The 18337-nt window shown below is 44.5% G+C and overlaps 1 protein-coding gene across 1 annotated transcript in view; it reads right to left on the minus strand.

Annotated features, from left to right (window-relative positions):
- The window catches only part of OTOF (otoferlin), a 199353-nt gene that overhangs the window by 21918 nt on the left and 159098 nt on the right, over positions 1-18337 (minus strand). Inside the window, exons 29-36 of the mRNA XM_060250592.1 lie at positions 16571-16733; positions 13470-13600; positions 11283-11312; positions 9099-9227; positions 7399-7465; positions 5337-5476; positions 3128-3262; positions 807-944 (exon numbers count right to left, since the gene is read on the minus strand). Coding sequence (XP_060106575.1) covers positions 807-944; positions 3128-3262; positions 5337-5476; positions 7399-7465; positions 9099-9227; positions 11283-11312; positions 13470-13600; positions 16571-16733 — 933 coding nt within the window. The remainder of the gene's footprint in view (positions 1-806; positions 945-3127; positions 3263-5336; positions 5477-7398; positions 7466-9098; positions 9228-11282; positions 11313-13469; positions 13601-16570; positions 16734-18337) is intronic.

Genomic DNA, 18337 nt, shown 5'->3' on the forward strand with positions numbered 1-18337 from the left:
AGTGTGTGGACTCTTATCTGGGAGAACCGGGTTTGATTCCCCATTCCTCCACTTGCAACTGATGGAATGGCCTTGGGTCAGCCATAGCTCTGGCAGAAGTTGTCCTTGAAAGGGCAGCTGCTGGGAGAGCCCTCTCCAGCCCCACCCACCTCACAGGGTGTTTGTTGTGGGGGAGGAAGGTAAAGGAGATTGTGAGCTGCTCTGAGACTCTTCGGAGTGGAGGGCGGGATATAAATCCAATATCTTCTTCTTCTTCTTCTATCTCACTTTGTCTGTCTTGGATCGGCTGACCATCACTTTCAATGGGTATTCAAATGTTTTCTATCCAGTTTCTCCACACCACACATAATTGTATAATCCTCCCTTAGTTGTCTTTCTTGAAGTCGTGCCACAGAAGATACTGAGTCCCATCTTTTGACTTCAAGGGAGTAGGAATTCGGGCTGGGTCAGTCTTGCTTGCTTTTCCTCCTCCTGAAGATAATAGTCCTATAAAAAGTGCTCATTGATGTGGGTTCCCCCAACATTTTAAGAAGGATTGTGGTCCCCTTTTCTTGAGTAAAGAAGAAATTTCCTCTTCACTCAGGAGAAAGGGGAACCATAATCTTTCTTAAAATGTGTGTGTGGGGGTCCAATTTGAACACAGCAGCAGTGAAGATTGGGGGGTCCCCCCCCTTTAACCCAGATGAGAAACTGAACTTCAAATTTGGGGAAGAACCCAAGCAGTGTTGCCTACAGAATTGTGAGGAGAAATGACAAAGAATTGTGAGGATAAAGATGGTTTGAAACAGTAACTGATTCGTTCTCACCCTAACAACGTAGACCCGGACCAGTACATTGATGGGATCGTTGCTTGGGATTCCCTGGAACATGCCAAAATTCGGGTCATATCCGGCCTCCTTGGTGATATCGTCGGGGAGTGGCACTTTGTACACACACATAGAGCCCTGGGTGAAAGGAAGACAGTGTAGTCTGGTTGGAAAGAGAATCTAAGGCTTGCTGAAATAACTTTCTCTAAGTGCAACATCACTATAAGACATGATTTTGCTATTAGAAAATCATTCCTTCCCTTGTGTCAAAACTGGAAAGTGTCCTGCAGGTGGGTTCCATTGTTAACTTTTGAGAGGACACTGCTTGAGCAGAATATGTTTGTCTCTTTCCTGTTATCAGACACAGGGAACTGGGGAGATATTCAGCCAGCAGAGATGCTAGCCTCCAAGTGGAACATGGAGAGCCCCCAGAATTGCAGCTCATCTCCAGACAAAAGAGATCAGTTCCCCTGGAGAAAATAGATACTTTGGAGGGTAGTGTCTATGGCATTATGCCCAGCTGAGGTCCCTGTCCTCCGCAGGCTTCATCCCCAAATCTCCAGGAGTTCCCCAGCCTGGATCTGGCACCTCTGCTTCCCATCCCCTGCTGGTGGCCACTGGGGACCTGGCAACCCTATCAGTCAGGTTCATTTACAACAGATGCCACAAAGGCATGAATCAGACTGTGTCTGTATTGCATGCACACTAAGAACAGCTCATTTTATGTGCTGCAATGACTGGACTGGACTTGAACTTTAAGTTTGTCATCTGTTCATCTGCACCTGAGACATGTCCTCCCTATAGAAGTGTGAGCAGCTGCTAAGGGACATTCAAACCTGCTTTAACATTTCATGTGCTAGAATGATGGGGAGACAAATTGCTGAGGTCTCCTCCCAGCCAACCAATCAGCTGGTATATGTTCCTCAAATTGACTGGGAGTGAAAGTAGCCACTTGTCATGGGGTTGGGGAGGTTTGAACTGGGGTTGATTCCAAAGGGGATGTATGCTATTCTCACTGAAATTCAAGCAGCTTTGATAAGTTAAAATTGCTTTCAATTGCTGCTTTTGGGGAGCGGGAAGCAGCTGCAATGAAGGACCAAAGAGTTTGCCCATTTATAGTGGGAACAAGAATGGTCACACCTCAGTTTGTATTAATTTTAATGCACTGTGAGATAGCCAGACCTACCTGGCTACAAAATGGCTTCATTACATTGTGATGTCATCAATTTGGACTATCTGACTATATCCCAATTGGTTGGAATCACTTTTCAGAAATAAATAATCCCAGTTCTTCTTGTTTTTAAAATGATGCTGGACAAGTGAAGAAGAGCAGAAGGGATGAGAGGGGAGGATTCAGGCCCACTGAATACAGTATATTTTGGCCCTCTTAATATAGATGTTGGAATCAGGGCTTTTTTTGTAGCAGGAACTCCTTTACATATTAGGCCCTGGTTGTAGCCCTGATGTAGCCAATTCTCCTGGAGTTTTCAGTAGGCCCTGTATTAAGATCCCTGTAAGCAAGGGCCTACTGTAAGCTCTTGGAGGTTTGGCTATATAAGTGGTGTTTGGCCTAATATGCAAAGGAATTCCTGCTACAAAAAAAAAAAGCTCTAGTTGGAATATAGTATATTTTGGCCCTCTGACTACAGTATACATTTGCTACAGTGACAACATTAACCTCTTACTTTGCTTATCTTGAGGAGGCTGGCTCATGTATGAAAATCGCCATGTCCTGATCCAGAGATGGTGCCCATACCTTGAATGCCTCTGATCAGGACTTTTTTTGTAGCAGGAACTCCTTTGCATATTAGGTCACACCCCCTGATGTAGCCAATCCTCCAAGAGCTTACAGTGGGCTCTGTACTAAGAGCCCTGTAAGCTCTTAGAGGATTGGCTACAACAGGGGTTTGTGCCCTAATATGCAAAGGAGTTCCTGCTACAAAAAAAGCCTTGCCTCTGAGGCAGCGAGAAGATCTGCGATGCTTGCATTTCGCATCACATTCTTCCACCAGACCACTCCCAGAGCTCTCCCTCCTCCCAACAACATTTGTCACCCAGATTTGTACAGCAGACGGGAAAGGAGAGAACTGTGGAGCAGCTTCTCAGTATGTTGCCACCTTTACAGGGTGAGGCACCAAGTCTGGGTGGAGGCATGGCAGCTGAAGCTAGGATGGTTGTAGATTTTTTTACTAGAGAGGCCAAGGCTCCCAGGCATCTGAGTCAAAGATAAACAACATAACGGCACCCAAACGCTCCAGTTTCCTACTGCCATTTCCTCTTCCTTCCAAAGCCACTTGTTGGGTAAACTGTCTAAAACTTACCTTAAACCTGCCCACTATGCGCTCTTCATCAGCTGCATTGTCATCGTCATCACCAATCTTCCCGCGCAAGAGGTTGAAGGTATGCAACCAGTCTTCAAAGTTGTCAAATTCTGTTTCCAGCTCTTTGGGATACACCTGGGATTGCAAAGAGTGTTGGGATGAGTTAAATGGAACTGACTATTTACCTGGGTGCATCAACCACCCCCAAACACCTGGTTACAGGATCCTTTGCCCTTGAGCTACAGTTCATTAAGAGGAGGAGTACTTAGAATTGTCCTGCTGCATCCATCTCTTACACAGGCAATGCCTCTGATGTGCATAGTTCCCCTACCTTTAAACCTTGTCGTGTTCATTCCACCGGAAAGGAGAATTCCAAGTGTATGAGAGGACATATGTGTGGAGCTGTTCAAGCCCTGATAAAGTGAACGGAGCAACAATGCAGCTCTGTGTACCTACACAGTGTTTACACAGTGATAGACTTATAGGTTGCTGCAGGCCTCATTTTGGGCAGGAGCTCACAGGCGTGGAGCTCCAGAACCTCTAGATTTTATTGTGCTCTTTATTTCTTATCCCCACCCTCCAATAATTGCTTCTGGGCTCCATTGTTCAACCTCCCTGTGAGAATTTAGCTGACAAACTTTCTAATATTTTTCCCACCAAACTTTTCCCTTTGCTAATTCATATGCGTGTGCATATTTCCCCAGAAAATGGGAAAATAACCAAATCATTTAAAGCAGGCAGAGGGAAATCATCATGCCATTGTGGCCACCAGAGTTCCCTCTGAGTGAGCAGGAGAAGCTCACAGATTTTTAGCCTCCAGCACACACATTTTTGTCTTAGCTCAGGAAGGATGACCCCAGAGCACACTAATGAATGCAGTAGCTCACAAAGTAAAATTTTTGTTCACAAGACTCTGCAGCTTAGAGGGAATATTGGTGGTCACATCGGAGAAAGTAATTTAAAATGTATGATGGGAGTAAGATTTTGTTATGACAATTATAATTCAAGAAGCATCTGAAGGTAGATGCTGAGCTGATATAATTCAGTACACCTTCCAGTGATGTCAGGGGTGTGCGGCATATGCAAATGAGTTATGCACATGAGCTGTGCTAATGAGCTCCAGCACCTCTTTTTCTGTGGATTGACCCCTGGTGTTGCTGATGCGCACTGAATCCAGCACATTATGCACTGGGGTTTAGGTCCCAGCTACAGGGCTATAGCAGCTGACAGCAATAAGATACCTGACTTGGGACCCTGGACCTTGTACTAATGAAGAGCCAGGGTGGTACAATGGTTAAAATGTTGCAACAGGACTGGGCAGGGTTTAAATCTCTCCTCAGCCAGGAAGCTCACTGGTACATTGCTTTTTCTGAGTTTAACATATCTCATAGAACTGTTGGGGGGAGAACCAGGGATGCAGCTCTAGACTTCCTGAAGGAGGGATTGATAAGCTGCCTGAATTCTGCCATGTGCTGCATATTTGTTCTCTTGTGTGCAGTGGTTTGGCCAATAGAAGCAGTGTCCAAGCATCAGCCAAGAGGGATGCAGAGTCCAAATACTCTACTATTCCTTCTGGGATTCAAAGCTTTTCTGTTGGAGTGTTTACAAGTTCTCTACCTGATGTCATGGGACATAAGAGAAGCCATGTTGGATCAGGCCAATGGCCCACCCAGTCCAACATTCTGTCACACAGTGGCCAAAAAGCAACAACAGGTGCCATCAGGAGGTCCACCAGTGCGGTCAGAACTGTAGAAGCCCTTCCACTGTTGCCCCTCCCCCCAAGCACCAACTTGTTTGTTTTGCCTGTGCTAAATTGTTAGTTAGATACATAGGACCTATGGAGTGTCAAGGAGAAGTTCCCACATTAGAAGAGGAAGGTCTTATGCATAATGAACTGACCTTTAGCCTGGTCCTTGGTCAATTCATAACTGGGAGATATTACCTGTGTTTTGTCACACAGGCATTTTGGGTTTTTCTTCTCTCTTTCTTTGTTTAGAGTTCTTTGTGTGTGGGGGAGGGGGCAAAGTCTCCTTGTTGCTAGGAAGATGTAGCTTAGTCAGCTAGACTCAGTTTGTTTTATTCCTTCATATAACCCTCCCTAATACCTTAGTAAACTTTTCCTTTTGCTAATTCATATGCGTGTGCATGTTTTTATTTTTACGTGTCAACCATTTCAATGCAGAGAGGATAGTAAGAAAGGACAGTTCACCTTCATCTCATCGATCTTCTGCTTGTTCTTCTTCTCGGGCACTTCTGGTTGCTGAGGCTGCTGCTGTTGCTGCTGTTTCTTCTTCTTGTCCTCTTTGGGCATCTTGATTTTTTCCTTGACCTTCCCTTGTCCCTTGGAGCCTTTCACAGGAGAGTCATCAAGTCTGATTTCTGAGCCCCAAACAAAAAGGCGGTGGATGGCAGGAGGGAAAGGTGAATGGTTGGAAGCAGGCAGTGGTGGTAAAGATGACATGAGATGGAAAACAGAACATGCAGCCATGATGTGCATGAAAGCTGGCAGACAGCCACTAAGATTTTGTTGCTCAAAACTGACCCTTCTACATCCATGCACCCATCCCTGGGACAACCAGCATCTCCCAGGTTAGCTCCTCATCTTTGTTCATTTTTTGATACAAGTTTTGAACCTGGTGTTTTCTGGGTATATATACACACACACATACACACTGTGGCTAATAGCCACTGATGGACCTCTGCTCCATATTTTTATCTAACTCCCTCTTGAAGCTGCTTATTCTACAAATGCTCTTGCACAGATCACAGACCACATTCTATTCCTGCCAACTGTTAAAAGTCTCTTTGCCAATGGATATATGATGATACCAAAACAGACAATGAGACAAGGAGAGTGTGATGTAACAATGCATGCAACAGAACATGGATATGTTTAGACTTTAGAACTGGGCAGTGGGCAAAGGGAAAGGAGAGGTAAAAGGAAGATCGTGCATACTGAGGGTGCTATGGAAGGGGTATCAGAACTGCAACAGACTTAATTCCTTCTTTGCATATTTGGTAAAAGATATCTCTTATGGGTCAACATTTTTCTTCTGCCCAAAGATGGCACAGAGAACCTTCCTTTGCATTCAATATTTCTCACTATTCCAAACTACATATCATGCTGGGGATTGGTGTTGGAATCCCCTGTTGTGCAATGAAGCTGCAAGAAGCAGTCATGGGAGGGGGCAATGTGGGTCAGTGCTTCAGATGGGAGGGTCAACACTTTACCTCCACATCATTTGTGTGACCACCCCCCACCCTTTAAGTGCTGGGAGTGAAAAAAAGACAGGCACAGTTTGAGACCTGTCTTTTTTTCTTTCTTGGATTTAAACCCTTTTGGGGGGGGTCATCTCCAACTGGCAAAACAAGGCAGGGGGATATTAGACCTCTTCCTGCAGCCCAATCCATATTGGTTCTCCTACCCTCACCATTGCTTTTTGGAGCTGTGTACTTTCCGGGGCTTAGATGACATTCTCAGCACTGACACAGGGAATGGCCCATAGTTGCTAAAATTAGATACTTTACTTTTTTCATTACAGCAAAAAAGTTTCCTGTTTTTGTTTATTTTTGAAAACCACTCAAAATGCTTGTTTAATGTGTAGTGAAACTCTAAGGCTATGATCACACATGCTAAATAATGCAGTTTCAATGCACTTTCCAACTGAATGTTCATCTGTGAACTGGCAAAATCCAGTTTGAAAGTGCATTGAAGCTGCATTATTTAGCATGTGTGATTGCAGCTTAAAATTCCCTTACACCTAAATGTTCCATGTAGCAGAAATGTGGCCCTGAAACATCTGTTTGTGAGAAAATAACAATGTACCTTAGGCACCAGAAAGACCTCTGCCTGAGACTCTGGAGAGCTGCTGCCAATCAGAGTAGGCAAGGCTGACCTTGAAAGGTCTGACATAGTTTAAGGCAGCTTGATGTGAATGCATACATATCCAACATTTCTTAAAGGATCAACACGGTTTGTTCCTTAGCCGCAACTCTCCTAGCTCTCAATTAAGGGTGCCATATTTAAATGGTCAGAAGCAGTCTGTGCCTTTAACTGCTGCAGGACAGAGAAATTAAGAATACTGTGGAGTTGCAATGATGGGAAATGCTTTACTGGTTAGTTGCCTGTTTGGTTGCTGTTAAGGGCAGAGATGCTCTCAGCACAGCTTCGCCAACATTCTTCAGTTTGCATTCTCTCTAAACTGGAACAGACCTCTGAGTTAAGTCTCTTCTAGCCAATCCTCAATCACCATTGTCATCCACAAATTTACCCTCGGTCAGGTCCATTTCTTCCTTCTCCTCTGCCTCTGCTGCAGCTGCCTCCTGTTGCCGAAGTTGCTAGAAAGAGAAAGGTTGCACAACAGGACAGGTGAATACAGTGGAACTTTTAGAACCCTAGCAGCTGGACTACTGTAACACATTCTATGTTGGTCTGCCCTTGAAGACAATCTGAAAACTGGTTCAAAATGCTTCAGCTTCAGGGGTTGCTAATGGGAAGACATATTGTCTATTTTAAAGCAGCAACACAGGCTGATTGTTTTTAAGTTCAATTCATGGCCTTGAATACCTGTCTCCCCATGTGTGCCAACAACAGTCTTCCGGTTTTCACCCTCTAGCTGCTTAAAATGGCCTGCTTGGCATCCACTAGAATCTGATCTTCATTGCGGTCTCTGCGCAGTCCCACACATGGCACTGTGCTCAGACACAAACCCTATTCCTTTGCTAAAGTTGCTCTCATCTTAAAGAAAGGGCACCGTGAGGGGGTGGAACATCACTGTTAGAAGGAGCCATACCAGAAGTTCTATTTGAGAGGGCGTTTAGCATACTTCATATTTTTATTTTTTTGAAAATGTAAGCTGCACTGAGCCACAAGCGAAAGACAGGAAATATATATTTTAATGAATAAATAGAATGTGGGCAATCAGTACTGAGATGCTACAAGAAGTCCTTCTCAACAAAGAATATCAAGCCGGGGGCGGGGGGGGGACCCACCTGAATGCGTTTATTCCACAGCTCACACATACCAGAAGGATTTTTCATTAATCTAACAAATATTTTTTTTTTGAAAATGAAACCTCATACAGATGAAGATGAAGAAAAAGAAGAAAGAGGTGGAGGAGATTAGATTTATCCCCTGCCTTTCACATGGAGTCTCAGAGTAGCTTACAATTTCCTTTCCCTTCTTCTCCCCACAACAGATGTCCTGTGAAGTTGGTGGGGCTGAACAAGCTCTTTCGAGAACTGCTCTTTTGAGAACAGCTCTGAGAGAACTGTGACTAACCCAAGGTCACCCAGCTGGTGGCTTGTGGAAGAATGTGGAATCAAGCCTGGTTCTCCCAGATAAGAGTCTGCCTCTCCTAACCACTACACCAGACTGGCTCTCCAACAGGAAGTTCTCTGTACTGGAGCAGTGATACTTAGTGGCTCGATGCCACCTTTGGCTCTTCTGAGCACCATTCCCTAATGTGGGGCCTCCTTCATGTTTCAGAGACTCCCTTGTGCTCTGAGCTTATGTATGGTTGCCAGTTCAATCTGCCCCTTGAAGCAGCTGCTGCCTGTGGAATGGGTAAGCTGCAAGGCTCCCCGAGGTGCAACAGACCTCATGCCAGGTATGGAAGTAAATGGGGCTCTTTTGGTGGAAGGTCTCTGTGAATATGGCTCTCTGAGAGCCATGGAGTAAGCACTACTGTACTGGAGGAAGGCTCCACACTTAGCTGCAGCATACAGCCCAGTGGGCTAAATCCTGTAGATGTATTCCACTAAAAGCAGGGAATTCCCCCAGTGCAAGTAGCCATCCCTTGATACGAGGTTCTTGTACCATACAAAAAATGCTGCTGTTAGTTGAGTGAAGTTACCATGTCTAACCTGGTTTTTGAAAAGACAAAAATTAGCACCCTTTTGGTAGTCTTATTTATTTATTTATTGTAAACCCATGCCCACCGCCATTCTCAGTTTGCTGGTGACCACCCACCTCCTTCATTGTCTCTATAGAAGCAAAATATTTTGACCACCAGTCCAGCATGCTCTCATCAGGCTCGTCGTCTTCAATTTCTTCCACTCCTTTCTTCTTTTTCTTCTTTTTCTCCTTCTCTTCTTCTGACTGCAAATGAAAGGACAATGGAGATACAGTAAGGGGACTTGAGTTTGTTCTGTCTCCTGCTCTGCCTGAAGAACCCTTGGTCTCGGCAGCCCAATTAAATACCATTCTTGGAATATTTACAGGCAATAGTTGCAACATTCCAAACACCCCAGGGGGAATTTCCCAGAACTCTTTGCATACCTTTTCATGGTCAAAAGGGATGCCTGGCACCACCTTAGGGTTGGCGCACCAGTCCACGATCACTCATTTATAGTCAATGGACTGCCTATTATTTGACCACTATCAAATGTTGTCAGAGAACCCCGGAAGCTAGGACTGATTCCCCACTAGGCTTGTTCCAGTGTCGGAGCTTTTTCCCCTCCAACGCTTCCATCCAATTTTGCACAAGCTGCTCCGGGGCTGCAACTTGCCTTGCCTCTTTCCTGTGGCAGGCAGAAACTGGTTTTCAGAGGATCTTGCTTGCTGTGGGAAAGAGGCGAGGCAAGTCGCAGCCCTGGGGCAGCTTGTGCGAATTGGGATGGAAGCATCAGGGGGAAAAGAGCTCCGATGCTGGAACAAGCCTAGTGGGGAATCAGTCTAAGACTTTTAAAGGAAAGCAAATGCTTTCCTTTAAAAAAAAAATCTTGATGACATTATTGGCCAACAAGGGTTGGGGAGACAGTAGCTTCCCCCCTCCCCCAAGTCTTGCAGCAGCAAAGCGAAGCTTTTCCTACGGTTCATCTGCTATACCTGCAGGCATTTCCACACAAGAAGAGTTACCCTTCTGCAACTGATTTTGGTTTTTAATAGTTAGCCAACAGCTAATTTGCTTCCAGGATAAAAACCAAAGAGCAGAATTAGTCAGAAAATCATTCACGTTTATAGAAGCCTTATGTTACATTGTTAAAATGTATAATAATTCATTATCATTTTAAAGAATTATGTTTCCCAATAAAAGTTAACTAGTTTGTAATTAGCAAAGATACCAAAGCTAATGATTGTTATAATTATTGTTGTTTTAATAAAGTTGGAAGTGTAACAGTTCTTGAGCAACAATGGATACTTTTTGACCTGTCAAATGGCCAACTCTATGCCAGCTTTCAAAAGCAAGGGATTTGCTGTGGAAGGTGAAAAAACAGATGCTATGTAGGAGTAGAGTAGGAGCCCATGCAAATCTGAGACGATCACCAGAATCACGGGGTGATTCCTTCTTTCACTTCAGACTGCCAGCGTGTGGAGGAGACTACATGAATGAATGCTGTCACATCTCAGCTCAGGAACCTTACTGTCACCCCCACTGCCATCTTGCATGTTTTCCCAATGAACAGGAATTAACTTTTAAAAAGTATGAGTATCACTAAAAGTGCAAGAGTAGCTGTGCAGGATCAGACCAGCAGCTCATCTTGCCAAGCATCCTGTTTTACACAAGGGCTAACAAGATGTCTGCAGAAAGATAGCTTACAAGTAGGACCCAGAGGCCAAGGTTTCCCCTGGTTGCTGGTTCCCTACATAAGTATATTCAGAAGCACAATACCACTGAGCCATAATGGATAATAACCACTGAGGTACCTATACTCGCTTGATACGCCAAATCCCCCTTTCAGGCTAAATAAACTAGTGGCCTTCACTGCATCATGGAGCAATGAATTCCACAGCTCTTCAAATGAAAAAATACTTTCTTTTGTTTGTCCTGAATTTGTGCCTGTTCTTCCTCTCTGCACATGCAGCCAGCACATGAAAGGATTGTGTGCAGAGGGCTAGAGTGAGGCCAACAAACTGGAAAAATACCACTGTGATCTCAGTAGATCCTGGGAATTTCTAATACTTAACAGAAAGCAAAAGCCTCTTTTTAGATGCACACATGCTTTGCGTACTCCAAAGACATGATTGCATATAGGTTTGTTACCAACTAGACCAAGAGCACTCTTCGCATCCTCAAAGGTATCTGATTCCAGCTCATTGACCAAGCTTGAAGCACACAAATTTAGCCACAGAGGAGGACTTTTAAAGGACTGGAGCAGAAAGAACAATTAAATGAGTTACTACAGAGCCACACCAAGCATAGCCAACACTTACCGGCTCCACCTTAACGACCGCGTCAGAGTTCTGCCAATGGGGAGAGGAACGGGGAAGAACAAGCAATGGTTAAATGCAGGCAGATGGCTATAAGTATTGCACACTCCACTACATAGATATGCACATTGCTCAATCAAGGGGAAAGCCACAGGTGCACTCCTCAGACAGCTAGTGAACAAGAAGGAAACAGGAGGACAAAGTCAACTGTGGAAGGCTCCCTCAGGAAGGGGCTGGGGGTAGTGGGGCATGGTTGATGCTACCATTCAACCCCAATGCTGGGATAATGGCTTTGGAGAAGCATAAAGTTCCAGACATATGATTCATGCATATTATACAGCAGAACAGGATGAACGGATGCCAGTAGGATTCTTCATCCAATACTGTCAGTAGACTTTACAGCAGGGGTCTGCAGCCTTTTACAATTAAAGAATTAACCTACATTAAAAATGCACAGCAAGAGATCAACCAGAAGCCAGTGTAAGAAAGCCCATTTGTATAACTTACAACATGCATTTTGATATCACTAACCATTGCCATGTTGATTAAGAACTTCAACTGTTTTCAATGCTAATTGCTGTGAGTCCTTTGTTAGGAAGTGGCACACACAAGGTCTCACATTAAATCATAAATAGATGCAGAAGCACCCTACATAGTTGTTTTAGCACACTGGCATAAATCTATGCATTGTTCACACCTGGTAAATCTTCACCTCTGTCATTGCCATTTCTGCAAAGCATCTCACCCTAGTACTACTCAGGACTAACCCTGCTTACCTTCTGAGATCCGACATGTTCAGGCATGGCTGTAGGCTCCATAAAGCACGTCTAAGAAGCCTGTAAGTCCCATGAAAATCATTGCCCACCATCCCCATAGTATAATAGTTCTTCTAGATAGTTCTTCTGGCCTGAACTAGCTCACAAACAAAAGGTGGCGATGAATTTTGGTTGGTTCGTGATCACAAATCAAAATTCATGACTGGTCAACTGGCTTGAATTTTCCATGAACTTTCAAGCTGTTCGTGGCGGTTTGTGAATGGATGCATGTCCACACAGTCTCCGCTCAGTCAAAACGTTTACCAAATTTCAAAGTGTGTGTGGGGGGGACTTTTCCAGCCTTGAAAACACCAATACGTTTCCTGTGCATTTGATGCGTGTAGCTTGCGCTTTTGAACCTGTGCCTGACATCTCTCCCAAAAGAACTTTCCTGTGTGCATCTTTTTTGGGAGTCCATAACTCAGACCCCCTAAGTCCAATCTGCACATAACTTGGAGGCCATGTAGTGGAGCGTCAAAGGAAGATCCCCTATACATTTGATGTCTCTACCTTGCATAGGGTCCATTCTATACACTCCTGAACCTGCATCTGTCATTTCCCAGAAAGCACTTTCCTGGGGTCCCTGTCTTTGGGGGAGCTGTAACTCAGATCCATAAAGCCAATCCACATAAAATGTGGGGGGCAGGTACAAGAGAGTCAGCCAGAGATCCCCTATGAGCTTGGCATCTCCAGCATGCTGAGGGGAGCACTTTACCACATCACACCCCTGTTATTCCTTGGAGGCCTCCCATCCAAATACTAGCCAAGGCCAACCCTGCTTAGCTTCTGAGATCTGACAAGATCAGGCTAGCCTGGGCTATCCAGGTCAGGGCAAGTATAAAGCTTAGGCAAGCACACCAAGGTATGTTTTGAAAGATGAAGAGGAAGATTTAGTTTTCTTTTAAAAAGAGCCATATTTGTTTCTGTACTAGCTGTGCAATCCTAAAAACAATTTCCTGGGCATAAGCCTGACTGAGTAACTTGAATAGGACCTGATTAGGATTACTTCCTAAACCCTGTTTGGCTGTAGACTAGAGCCATAGATTGCAGACTCCTGCTTTACAGCATAAGCAAGCAAGGTTGGCCCCTATCCTAAGCAACTTGCACTGAAGTTTGACAGTGGGGAAAGAAGCAAAAGGAGATATGAATGGGAAGGGTAGATGGAGCAAATAGAGGGTAGATATGCAAATGCAGGTATATGGACTTGAGCTTTGTTGCAGCAAAGAGGACTGGGGCAGAGGGAGTTAAGTGTGGCTTTCTGGGAACTGTTGGAAGTTTGGTAATCCAAGAAAGTAAGTCAGGGCCTCCTTATTTTGGAGGGATCTCAAGATTCAATATTTTGCAGGGGTTGCTTCCTAAATTGGATTTCACTTACCGCTTCCAGCTTCACCATAGTCTCCATTTTCTTGATGGGAACCTCAGGCTCAACATTGACTACAATTTCACCTGCAGGGTGAGAGTAGGGGCCTCCGTTTGCCAGGGTTGCATAGGCATTCAGGAGCTTAGCTGGACAAGAGGACAGAGGAAGAGAGAAAGAGGCACAGTGTCCAGACAGGACGGACAGACACAGAAAGCGAGAATCATTGGAGGGCAAAAGATGGCCGGAAGGCTGGACAAAGTTCACTGACTGATTGAGGGAGAAAAGGAAAATTGATCAAAGAATGGAAGGATAAAATACAGAAGGGTTCCAGTCTTCAAAGGGATAATTTATGCAAGTGAGAATTACACCAAAGTACCAAAGACATGAGAACCCCTGCATTATGGAAAGACACATTACACAGAGCAGCAGTTCTCAAACATGAGCAACTCAAGGATCCTTCCTTCAAACTTTCAAATTTATTGCAGATCCCCCAAGCCTATTTTCATTTGGAGCAAATGTTTAAAAATCCATGTTTAAGAAAAGTTCTATTTTTGAAATTTATAAACAAGGGTACCACTTATACTCTGATTTATTTATTTTGATTTATTCAGGAGCCCAGTTTGGTGTAGAGGTTAAGTGTGTGGACTCTTATCTGGGAGAACTGGGTTTGATTCCCCAATACTCCATTAGCAGCTGCTGGAATGGCCTTGGGTTAGCCATAGCTCTCACAGAGTTGTCCTTGAAAGGGCAGCTGCTGTAAGAGCTCTCTCAGCCCCACCTACCTCACAGGGTGTCTCTTTTGTGTGTGTGTGTGGGGGGGGGAAGGTAAAAAAGATTGTGACCACTCTGAGACTCAGAGTATAGGGCGGGATATAAATCCAATATATTATTATTATTATTTTATTATTAAACAGAGACACAGAAACACACCTTGATAAAGAACCAGCCCTTCTCAAAGTATTAATAGTAAGCTGTATGTTCTCTGCACAGGTCTCTGTCTTTTTTGTGAGACCTGAGAGACCAGGCACTGACTGCAGCATTTCTAATCACCATGGCTGTTTACCATCTTTGGCTACTGCCAACTTCCAGGTGGGTGTATAAAGAAACACCCAAAGGTTATAGTGACCAAATTGACTAAGAATATATTGTATAATAGCAGCCCCATGGCGCAGAATGGTAAAGCTGCAGTACTGCAGTCCAAGCGCTCTGCTCATGACCTGAGTTCAATCCCAGTGGAAGCTGGGTTCAGGTAGCCAGCTCAAGGTAGACTCAGCTTTCCACCCTTCCGAGGTTGGTAAAATGAGTACCCAGCTTGCTGGGGAGAAAGTGTAGATGACTGGGGAAGGCAATGGCAAACCACCCTGTTAAAAAGTCTGCTGTAAAAACATCATGATGTGATGTCACCCCAGAGTCAGAAATGATTGGTGCTTGCACAGCGGACTACCTTTACCTTTTTTTCTATATTGTATAATGATGGAAACCTTTAAGATGAAAACTAATTCCTGCATCTACAACAATGAATACACACTATTACATACAATATACAGTAAATTCCAACATGGAAAAAGTCTCAACGGCATGAAAAGAGACCCAATAAGTAATCTGAAGGAGTCCCAATGAACAGGAAGTCAACTTGGTACTCCTGCTTCGACAATTCTTCCAGCACAGGATACTCCACTGGTAATATTCTATATGGGAAAATTCCAAAGTTCAATTCTAAATATTTCCTCAGCATTCCAAGAATGCTCAAAAACTTCCAAACTCAGTGTACAATTAACAGGGATGCAAAGTCTCCAGTGCAATTTTACAATTTTTTTTACAAAAAGGCCTTGAGCCACTTTGAGCAAATGCCAGTTTGTAAAATTACACTGGAGACTTTGCATCCCTATTAATTGTACACTTCAAGTTACTTATTGGGACTCTTTTCATACCACCGAGACTTTTTTCATGTTGGAATTTACAGTATATTGTACGTAATAGTGTGTATTCATTGTTGTAATGCAAGAGTTACTTTTCACCTTAAGGGTTTTCATCATTATACAATATATTCATAGTCAACTTGGTCACCACTATAATTTTGGTTGTTTCTTTACACACACTCCTGAGTGACCTCTCTCCAGTTTTGTAAACCTCCAGGTGGGGCCTGGAGACCTCTTAGAATTACAATTAGTTTCCAGACTAAATAGATCAGTTCACAGGAGAACATGGCTGCTTTGGAGGATGGACTTCATGACATTATCCCTCCCCTCCCCAAACCCTGCCCTCCCCAGGCCCCTCTTCCAAATCTCCAGGAATTTCCCAGCCCAGAGTTTGCAACCTTACTTGACAGCACCCTGAAGATGATGGGCACTGTACTGAGAATTTTGGCCTGCCCAGCTGCTGTTACTGACTTCCACAGTGGGCAGCACCCTAAAGATGAGTGACTCATGCATTCCTGCTGTTTTCCCATGCACTCCTCATGGTTCCCCAGGGTCTAGTTTGAGAAATACTCATACAGAATATTTCCAAAGTGCTGGCTTGCATTATTACCTCAGCCTTGTTTTACAGCAACCAGCAAGTAGGCTGGTGGCATTACGCCTACAAATCGGACTGGAGAATGGGCAGGGCCAGAGGTATGGGCTTGCCAATGAACCCCATATGTTTGCAGCAGGGAATCCTTTTTCCACAGCACAGTGCCTCAGATATCACAGTGCCTCAGATGCCACATCTCCTGCCCTGTGCCACATTGCTCCTGCTGTTGTTCAGGGAAACAACGGGAGTGCTATGGGAGAGAGCGAATTACGCTGGTGCTGTGATGTCATCACTTCTGGCATGAAGCCACTAGTGATGTCACTGCTTTGGTGCAATGCATGGTGATGTCACTTCTGGGTTCATACTGCAAGTTGCTTCATGATTCCAGCACAACACATTTTTTTGTAACTTTACTCCTCCCCCTTCATCTCCTGAGGGCTGTCAGTACTGGGCTGGTAACCCCATCTGGAGAGGGTTTATTAAATACTGAATGTTTTGCCAGCTGCCTCCTTTTCTTCCCCTAGCTGGAGTTGACCTTATCACACACTTCAGCCCCCCAAGCCCTGCTCTAGGGCATGTTCCTCCTGCTCTCCCTGGTTGGATACCTGCTGTACTCCACTGCTGAGCTTTCTTATCCGGAGGTCGATAGATGAACTTGCGCAAAGAGTTGACAGCGTGGCTTCCCACCAGTGTGTATCGCCCAAAGGCACGACAATCAACCACACGGATATTCAGGGGAGGATGGAGGAGCTCATTTTCTGGCAGATCCTGCAAGAGACCAAACCCAGATTCGGAATGGAAGACCGTGGTCCTGAAAGACTTGCAATTCCAAGATCAATTTACTGACAGAGTTCTAGGAAAGGAGGAAGTGATAGGCATTTAAGAGACATCAACAATACTAAATGCTCCATTTAGTCCATTTGAACTCTAGGGGGAGCTGCAACAGATTCATCTGTTCAGACCTCAAAGGCTTCTCTTGTTTACCCGCCTGTAAATTGGTTCTTGTATCCATAGTTAGCTAATCCTGAAAGCAAAGGTGCACGTGTGGAGCTGGATTATTTCCCCAACTTGGGTAACAACAGGTACACTCAGAGGACCAGTGGAGGCCCTGGTGACTGATCACATGTAAACCATTATGGTGAATGGCAGGGGAGAGCTTGATGTGGTGGCTGCAGCTGAAAGGGATTTTAAGCAAAAATCTGAAATTCCATGGAGAGGCATGCCAGGCCTCCCGCTGTAGAGGCCACTGGCTCTTTGAGTGGCGGCAGAAGAATCAAACAACAGCGACATAAAGTATCCAGCAATTCCTAGATCTATTCTTTGTCACTTCTAGGCAGTACCTGGAAGCGACATAGTGATGTTGCTGACATTGCACCCATCCCACCATTTCCTCATCCCCAGCCCTCCCGATGGTTGCCAGGCTCAACTTGGGAACCTATGACTGGGATCTGAGTTTCCAAATTTTGACCTGTTTTGAAACTTCAGTCCTAAAAATCTGACTTTAGGAATACCCAGTAAACAATAGACTAAACCATCCAGGTTGCTAAGTCTCAGCTTTCTCATTCAATATTTTTACTCTGTATTTTTAATATAGAAATGGGTATGCTGAAATTGATAACAGTTGTTCATAGGCTTTTTGGGAGTGAAGCCTGGTAGGGGAATGCATTGTCGATACTCTGGTCTTAGTTCAGGTGAAGACTCTATGGGATTGTCGCCCAGGTCCCTGTCCTCCCCAGGTTTCATCTCCAAAACTCCAGCAGTTTCTTAACCTAGATCTGGCAACTCCCCCCACATCCACTGCTTGTGACCAGGGGGGATCTGGCGACCCTTGCTCAATCTGAAATTAAGATTTTCAAGTTAAAATGTTCAACTTGAAGCAGCAAGACTGCAAAATTCTGTAGCATCTCTGTTTAGAAGCTGAAGCATATCTCATTTCATTCTGCACTGGGTGTTATACTTTGCCTATATAATAAATGTTGAGAGTGTCTCACAACCTTTCAGAGTGCCCTGATAACTCTTTGGATTGGTTCTTGTTTTGAACTGGTTTTTCTTTGTAAGCCCACCCCCACCCCCACCATCATGTATATTCATCAGCCCGATGGCTTCACACCCCAGTGCATTTTATGAAGTGAGCTCTGACTCACGAAAGCTCTTGCTGGAATAAATGTTATTAAGCCTCTCAGGTGATACTGAACTGTGCTGTGACAAAGTAACATGGTCACTGTTCGGAAAGTGAAGTAAATGTTCAGAGCATAGTAAGGCTGGCACACCTTTCCGGACAAATATGTACGTAACAAGTTTGGGCCCATGAGACTCATGGGGGTGCAACTCCCTTCTCCCCACACATTCTCACCAGGCCCAGCTTGATTCCT

The sequence above is a fragment of the Heteronotia binoei genome, chromosome 1 (assembly GCF_032191835.1).
Source record: "Heteronotia binoei isolate CCM8104 ecotype False Entrance Well chromosome 1, APGP_CSIRO_Hbin_v1, whole genome shotgun sequence".
NCBI classification, from domain to species: Eukaryota; Metazoa; Chordata; class Lepidosauria; order Squamata; family Gekkonidae; genus Heteronotia; species Heteronotia binoei.